Here is a 7,436-nt window from a genome sequence, read left to right on the forward strand (position 1 = left end):
CTCCTTATCACAGAACCAGGACCCTGGGTTCCTTGAGGCCAGGACAAGCTTTCAGTGTCACTGACCAACCCAGCCCGCTCTCCCTGGGTCTGGGTTAATCCTGACAAAGGAACAGGTGCCTGCGGGCGGGCCAAAGCGCTCACCGTGGCCTCCGAACAGCTGGGCGCATAGTCCTCGTTTCTCAGGCTTCGCCCTCCCAGGGCCCGCAGAGCATCAGGAGGGGCTCAGCAAGGCAAGAGGGGGGTCTCACCCTAACTCTCTGGAGAGGCTTGGCTGGTCTGCCTAGGACAGTGATGGCGAACCTATGACACGCGTGTCAGAGGTGACACGCGAACTCATTTTTTTGGTTGATTTTTCTTTGTTAAATGGCATTTAAATATATAAAATATCAAAAATATGTCTTTGTTTTACTATGGTTGCAAATATCAAAAAATTTCTACATGTGACACGGCACCAGAGTTAAGTTAGGGTTTTTCAAAATGCTGACACGCCGAGCTCAAAAGGTTCGCCATCACTGGCCTAGGAGCACTGGGACACTCAGGAAGACATCAGGTGGCCTCTGCTTGCCACCCCTCAAATCAAGCACATGGCTCTTCTCCACCTGGAGCTGCAGCATTCAACCATCCAGTTGCCCCCCCATCCCCTTCTACTCAGCCATAGGCCTGGTGCGGGGGGGGGGGGGGGGGGGCGGGAGTGGGCAGTGTGCTGTCAGGTGAGTGAGGTCACCCCCTGCCTCCAGGTTGGGCTGAGACAGAAGCAGAGCTCAGGGGTGGGATGGGGGTTTTCATACGAGGAGCCTGCAAGGGCAGGAAGAGAAGCAGAGGGTCAGGAGCCCAGGGCTCTCCATCTCCCTGCTCCTCAAAGGCCCTGTGAGGGCACAGGGAAGGGGTCCTTACCTTCCACATGGACCCATCCTTAACCGCATGCCCAGCCCCTCCTGTGTTGGCTTTTGGCTCCTGGCCCTGTGCTACCTGACCATTCTCCTGTCCTGACCCACAGGGCCTGACTAAAGTCTAGCCACCCCCACACCAGGCCTGCCTTTGGTGTCTCGAAGGGTGAATGAGGCCGTCACTGGGCACTCCCTCCCTGGGGTTTGGCGCCTGCCCACGGCTGACAGTGGAAATCACAATCATCGAGCGCTGTAGCCAGTTCTGCTCCGATCTATTTTGGACCTCTGGGCCCCTTCCTTTCTGGGTCCCCCCACACCCTCCTGGCCTGTTTAGCTGAGGTTGGGTCTCCAAGAGAGAGTAGGGGCTAGGGGACCTCAGTGGCCCCCTTAGGGAGGGGCAGGGGGCATCCAGAGGCTGGCAGTCTCAGATTACCACCCACCCTCCTCCTCCACTCCAGGGGCCTGCCCAGGCTGCCCTGGTTCCAACCACAACATCCTTTGGGGTTTGGCCTATAGATCTGGGGCGGATGACCCCAAATAGCCCTGGCAGAGTCCCCTGCGACCCGCCTGCCCGTGATCGGGCGGCCCACCCTGGCCTCCAGGGCAGGGCCCAGAGTATAAATGGTGCTGGAGGCTGGTGGAAACACCGGAGTCTGAGCAGACCAAAGCCACCTCAGAGACACACCATGAGGGCCCGCATGCTCACCCTGCTGGCCCTGGCCGCAGTCTGCCTCGCTAGCCAGACAGGTGAGTCCCCCACTTTGCCCCAGCCAGTGAGGAGGGGAGCACACACTCCTCACCCCCCTCCACTGGCAGTCCCTCTGGCTGTCTAACCCCCTCCTCCAGGAAGGCCGGGGCCATCCATTTGCCCTGCCTCTGTCCTTGTGGAAGGAGAGGGGAGAGAGCAAACTGCCAGAGAGGCAGGGGAGGAGGGGGCTTAGGGGTAAACCGGGGTCCTTTCTTTTGCAGATGCAAAGCCCAGTGGTGCAGAGTCTGACAGAGGAGCAGGTAGGAGGCAGGCCTGATAGGGGCTTTGTGCCACATCACCCAGCTGCCCAGCGGTCCCTCACCCTGGCCCCCTCAGTCCCATTTTCCCCCTCCTACTGGCTCCTCTCTGGCTGTTAAGAAGGCCAGCCTGCTCCCCATCTTATCCCCCCAAACTCTCAGCCACCTGACCCCTGCCCCTCTGCTCCACAGCCTTTGTGTCCAAGCAGGAGGGCAGTGAGGTGGTGAAGAGACTGCGGCGCTACCTGGATCCCGGGCTGGGGTGAGAAAAGGAGTCTGGGAGGACAAGGAGGGCCCTGGTGACGTGGGAGTGGAGGGGGCAGTTTGTGTGGAGGCTGATGCCACTGTGTTGGGCTGTCAGAGCCCCAGCCCCAGCCCCCTACCCAGATCCCCTGGAGCCCAAGAGGGAGGTGTGTGAGCTCAACCCGGACTGCGACGAACTGGCTGACCACATCGGCTTCCAGGAGGCCTACCGGCGGTTCTACGGCATAGCCTAGACTAGAGCCTGCCGCCCTGCCGGCCCCCTGCTCTGGCTCCTCTCCAGAACCCCTTCCCCTGCCCTTGCCCTGCCCTCCCTGCCCTACAAGTGTGGGGTCACCATCTGCCCAGCTGCGCCAGAATAAACTCCAGAAGAGGAATTGGTGGCGTCTGACTTTATCTATGGAGGGCAGGGGAGGTGCTGGGAGGGTGGGGAGAGGCAGGGGTGTTTCACCTCCTTCAGTCCCAAAAAGTGCTTCCCAGTCAGTTGACTTTATTTATTTGTGTCTGCCTCATTCCAGAAGCACTGAAGGTGGCTTCCTAAAGTCGAACCAGGGTTCCCCCTCTGGCCCAGCACCCTCCCCGCCACCCCAACCCAGTGCGCCATCCCTGACCCACCCACACAGACCAGACGCCCCGAGCTGAACGTCTTGAGTACACGACTGTGACCAGAACAGACTCGTCACCCCAGGCCAAGGGCTGCCAGCGGACAGCACTGCCTGGTTTGGGGGGTGAGGGCAAGAGTGGGCCTCCTGACCTGGTGAACAGCATTCAGGGCAGGCCTAGGTTAGTCATGTTAGTTCTTCCTCGGGCTAAGCAGAGACTTCCAGGAGCACCAGAAATGGGACTAGATGAAAGGGCCCCAACACCTCCCCATCCCAGCCTCTGCCCGGGAAGGGGAGGCTCTCCAGCCTGGACACACGCACCTCCCCTCTCAGACCCTCAGCACTTCCCCAGCCCCACCAAGAGCTCGCTCACTGACCCTCCGGCTCTCTGCCAGCCCCACCGGCTCCTCTCCTCTGCCTTTCCTCCTCGGCACTCTCTCTGTCACTTCTGCTTCCAGGCTCCTATGCGCCCCACACCCTTTCAGGTCTGGGTCTGGGCTCCCCCCGGCAACAAGGCCTTACTGTTGTTTGGCGTTAGTACCCCCCTCCGGCGGGCCACCCTGCAGCAGGGGGCATGTACTAGGGGCCCGAAACAGGGAGGCTGTGAAGGCAGCAATGATGAGCAGGTTCCCTGCCACTGCCAAGCCCAGCGTGGCCACTGTGCCTGCCAGGCCCAGGGGGGTGGCCTGTGTGGCCAGCCAGGCTTGGCGAGACTCCATATCAGCCAGCACCGCTTCCAGCTGGAAGTGGGTGCCCAGCACTGCACAGATGTGGAAGAGCTGGTGGCTGTGGCCTGCGGGGAAGGTAGGCAGGTCAGGGCACATACCCATTCCCAGGGCTGCCCCAACTCACCCTCTGACCCATGGCAGGTCACCCCATCACCTGGGCCTGCTACTACCCTAAACTTAGGAATAGGAAACCTGATTCCAAGAGTTCCTGGAAGGAGTGAATGAGCAGATACGCATAAAACACGATCCCCAGCATACATGCGACTAGTTTTGCTGCTATCGGGGAAGCGGGGGGTGGGCCTGGACTCCGAGGGCCCTCCAGTGCACTGTCTCCTGGCTGCATACGCCATTTCCTCAGCTCAATCTCTGGGTTCTGGGAAGCTGTCTCCCTGGCCCTTTCCTCACCAGGCTGGGCCTGCTCTCACCAATGTAGTCAAAGCGTCCTGGTGCCAGCCGCTCAGGCAGGTGAGAGGCGAAGAGAAAACCAGTGAGCAGCGCGCACAACAGGTGGTAGCCATGATTGGTGCTGAGCGCCTCTTGCCCACAGCTGTGGCCCCTGCCCCAGCACAGTCCCAGCTGGCAAAGGAAAAGCAGGGCTGAGCAGGAGGGATTGGAGAGAGGACCCACATGTGTCTGGAATCTGGGGGGGGGGGGGGGGGGGGGGCGGGGGGCGCAGAGCCAGGCTGGGTGCTGGGCCTGGAGGGGAGGCAGCAGGGCTGAGGTGAAATGGAGGGCAGGACTGGAAGGGGCACTGAGAGGACAGGAAAACGGGCCTGACCAGGAGCCCTAAGCCCCCTTACCCGATAGAAGAGTGGGAGGTTGTCAAACAGGAAGGGGTAGGCGAAAGCGCCCGTACGGAGGATCTTACTGAGCCCAGGGCTTTCCAGCTCACGGAACCTGGGAGGCAGGAGGGAAAGGCTGGTCACCATCCTGGGCCTAGGGTGGGAGTCAGAGGGGCAGGAGGCTCTGACCACGATGGAATATCAATGCAGCTTAGTGACACATGACCCCTCTGTAAATGACCACATCTGTGAAATGGGCGGGTGGGAGGATACAGGAAACGGCAGGTATGGTGCTAGCGCACGGGCTCCGACACAGCAATTCTCAATCAATGGTCCCGTGGCTCTTAATGATGTTCAAGAGTGATCCCAGGTGTGAGTGCCTGCGGCGCCCGGGCCTGTCCCTCCGCCTCCCGCTCCAACACCGGCCGAGAACCCACCGAGAGTAACAGGAGAGGCCGGTGCACAGGAAGGAATTGAGCGCGGCGGCGGGCACAAAGAGCTGGTGCAGGCGGCCGTGCAGCCAGGAGGCCGGCATGGAGTAGGCGGCGTAGGGGAAGGCGCAGCCTGGGGGACGCAGGGCAGGAGCTGAGGCCCGCAGGGCGTGCTCCGGCGGAATACCGCGCGCCACCCCCCACCCCCGACACACACCCCAACTCTGTAGTCCCGCCCCCGCCCCCGCCTCCCGCGGGCTCACCCAGGCTGTAGAGGCTGAGCGCGCCGTAGTCCAGGAAGTAGCAGATGTGCCGCGCGCGGGGCGACATGGAGCTGAAGGTGTGCGCACAGCACGACGCGAAAGGGTAGAGGCAGGTGGGCAACAGGAAAACGAGCAGCGGCCAGTGGTAGGGCTCCGCCCGGAAGCCCGGGCCTCCCGCGAGCACGACCAGACGCCACAGGAAATACCTGCCGCGGCACGTGCTCAGGCGGCCGCGCAGTCCCGCAACTTCCGCCTTCCGCCCACAGCCGCCCGAGCACCCACCCCCTGAGCGCAGAGCCGGGACAGCCGCCCTCACCAGGTGGGCAGGAAGTGGGTCCAGATGTTGACAGTCTCGTTGGTCATCTGGAAGGAGCTGAGGACACAGTCCAAGGCCGAGCTGGTGGGGCGGCGGTAGCCAGACACGATGCCGTCTTCCCAGAACACCTGGGTGGGGGGCGGGGTCACTATGCTGGACCCTCTCTCCAGGGGAGAGCTTGCAGGATTGAAGAGAAAGCGCTGGGGGTCACCGTGACCCCAAAGCTAAGCTAAATCTGACTTCCCTCTCATCACAGGTTCCAATACCCAGAAAGCAGATGGGACAGAAGAGCCGGAAAGGGGACAAGATAGGATGGGAGAGTCGCCGGGCACAGACAGGGTGCTCTGGGGGAGGGGAGGGGTCTCCCGCTGGGATGGGAGGGGTAAGAGCTAGCTTGCAGGAGGGACGTCCCCGATCGCGGAGAGAGAACCTCAGTCCCAGCAGTCCCCTGGGGGTAGGAGTTGGCCAGTGTAGCCCCTCACCCGGGGGACCTGGTGGACTTGAAGGAGTTGGGGCAGCTTGAGACTGAGCATGGTGGCCCGCACCTCCACGTTGACCTAGAGACAGAGGGTTGGGGGAGGAAATCAGGTATCTGCCCCCGTCCACAGACTCCTTATCACCCAGATCCAGGCTGGCCTGGTCACTGAGTGCCAGGGTAGCTGGCCTCAAGCGGCTTCCTTCAGGCCAGGAGGCGGGCCCAGCTTCCCTGACCCCTCCCCATCCTAGCCTGGGGGCATTCATTTTCCCCTTAACCCAGCAAAGTGGAGGGGCCTCCTCCCCAGCTGGAATACTGTCTCGGTAACCCCGACCCTGGGTCCCATCCCCCAGCCCTCCAGTTCCATCTCAGGAGAAGCCTAACTCATGGAGGTCAGTGCAGAGGTCCCAAGCCACCCACCACCACCAAAAGCCCTTGGCCCAGTGTGCAGGCTGAGCACCCAGAATTCCTGGAGAGGCCAGATGCCAGGGCAGGGAATTAGGGGGATGCCTGGTTCTTCTCCGAGGACACTTGTGCCCCTGGACATTCAGGGTCTTTGTCCCCGAGCCCCCTGCCCCTCAGCCCCAGACCTGTGCAATGCCTCCGGGTGGCCGTGGCTCTGCTGCCTGCCGGCCTCAGGCCGCCTCTCCCAGGCACATTCCTTGGCACAATTGGTGGGGCTGGGCCAGCTAGGCGGATGGAACCACCCTAGGAGGAGGGAGAAGAGGACACTCCCCCCATCTCCCAGGGCCAAAACTTTCCAGAAACTCCACAACCTAACCCCGCCCCTCTTCCTGCCACCAGCCTCACACCACCAATCTGTCCCCCAACAGTGGGGGCTCCCTGCCCCTGACCTAGGGACTGGGCTGGGCACAAGACAGACCTGGTCCCTAGTCCCTGCACCCTGGCTGAGCTTTACGATAGAGGCCTCAAAGGTATTCCTTGCCCAGGAGTAGGATGGGGTGGTCTGACCCATCCTGAGTGCTGCCCAGTGAGTGGCCTGGGGGAGGGGTGGGAAAGCAGGATGCTGGCTGGGCTCTAGCTGCCCTAGGGGTCCTTCCTTTACCATAGTGTTTAGAAGTCTATGTAGAGTGCTGTAGCCTTGGAGATGAGGGAGGGGGCTGGAGCTGGCCCTAATTTCCCAGAATGGTGACAGCCCCAGGTGAGCTTCCTTACCCAGAGTTTGACTGGAGCTCCTAAGCAGGTGGGTCAGCAAGCCTGGGTGCTCCTGCCAGCCAGGCCAACGGGAGGGAGGAGAGTGGCAGGCTGGCAGGCCAGGGGATGGGAGACAAAGGAGCCAGAAAACAATCCCAGCCTTGTCCAGCCTCCGGGAGCAGCGCAGGGTGGCCCAACCCCATTAGCAGGCAGCTCACTGGGCCTTCAGCACACAGCCAACCCCTCCAGCCTGACTCAGACCCACTGCAATCAGGACTGGCCGGAACAGGCTGGAGCCCTAGCCAGGATGCAGCCAGTGTGGTGCAGGCTCCCAGATCTGGCTGCGCCACCCTTCCAGTCCTCCCAGGAGCTGAAGGTGGGCGCTGCCACAGGCCAAGCAGAGAATCCCAAATCCTGGTCTTGGAATCAGAAACCATCTCTCACTCTACTTCATTGCCTCTGAGCACCTGGTGCTGGGCCGACTCCAGAGCAAATGCCTTTAGCAAATGGTTCAACAAGGGATTTGCCA

General features: G+C 61.7%; 2 protein-coding genes across 2 annotated transcripts; one reads left to right on the top strand and one right to left on the bottom strand.

The window, feature by feature from the left end:
• Positions 1–369: 369 nt before the first annotated feature.
• BGLAP (bone gamma-carboxyglutamate protein) lies at positions 370–2,504 on the top strand. The gene is made up of 4 exons (XM_081112292.1): positions 370–1,636; positions 1,859–1,897; positions 2,087–2,156; positions 2,256–2,504. The coding sequence occupies exons 1-4, from the start codon at positions 1,417–1,419 to the stop codon at positions 2,389–2,391; spliced, it is 465 nt and encodes a 154-aa protein (XP_080968418.1). The 5' UTR covers positions 370–1,416; the 3' UTR covers positions 2,392–2,504.
• Positions 2,505–2,535: 31 nt separating this feature from the next.
• PAQR6 (progestin and adipoQ receptor family member 6) lies at positions 2,536–6,584 on the bottom strand. Its single transcript, XM_081112270.1, has 8 exons — positions 6,343–6,584; positions 5,760–5,834; positions 5,278–5,405; positions 4,962–5,167; positions 4,705–4,831; positions 4,286–4,382; positions 3,911–4,061; positions 2,536–3,550 (listed from the first exon to the last, which is right to left on the bottom strand). Exons 2-8 carry the CDS (start codon positions 5,808–5,810, stop codon positions 3,276–3,278), a joined length of 1,035 nt encoding a protein of 344 aa, XP_080968396.1. The 5' UTR covers positions 5,811–5,834; positions 6,343–6,584; the 3' UTR covers positions 2,536–3,275.
• Positions 6,585–7,436: the final 852 nt, after the last annotated feature.

This window comes from Myotis nattereri, assembly GCF_964212035.1.
Source record: "Myotis nattereri genome assembly, chromosome: 18".
NCBI classification, from domain to species: Eukaryota; Metazoa; Chordata; class Mammalia; order Chiroptera; family Vespertilionidae; genus Myotis; species Myotis nattereri.

Excerpts from the sequence above, each read along its gene's own strand:
- BGLAP (XM_081112292.1), top strand. The coding sequence starts at position 1,417 with ATGACCCCAAATAGCCCTGGCAGAGTCCCCTGCGACCCGCCTGCCCGT. Across the intron at positions 1,898-2,086 it reads AGAGTCTGACAGAGGAGCAG|CCTTTGTGTCCAAGCAGGAG; the intron begins GTAGGAGGCAGG and ends TCTGCTCCACAG. Across the intron at positions 2,157-2,255 it reads TACCTGGATCCCGGGCTGGG|AGCCCCAGCCCCAGCCCCCT; the intron begins GTGAGAAAAGGA and ends TTGGGCTGTCAG.
- PAQR6 (XM_081112270.1), bottom strand. The coding sequence starts at position 5,810 with ATGCTCAGTCTCAAGCTGCCCCAACTCCTTCAAGTCCACCAGGTCCCC. Across the intron at positions 4,062-4,285 it reads ACCTCCCACTCTTCTATCGG|CTGGGACTGTGCTGGGGCAG; the intron begins GTAAGGGGGCTT and ends TTCCTTTGCCAG. Across the intron at positions 3,551-3,910 it reads AGGACGCTTTGACTACATTG|GCCACAGCCACCAGCTCTTC; the intron begins GTGAGAGCAGGC and ends CCTTCCCCGCAG.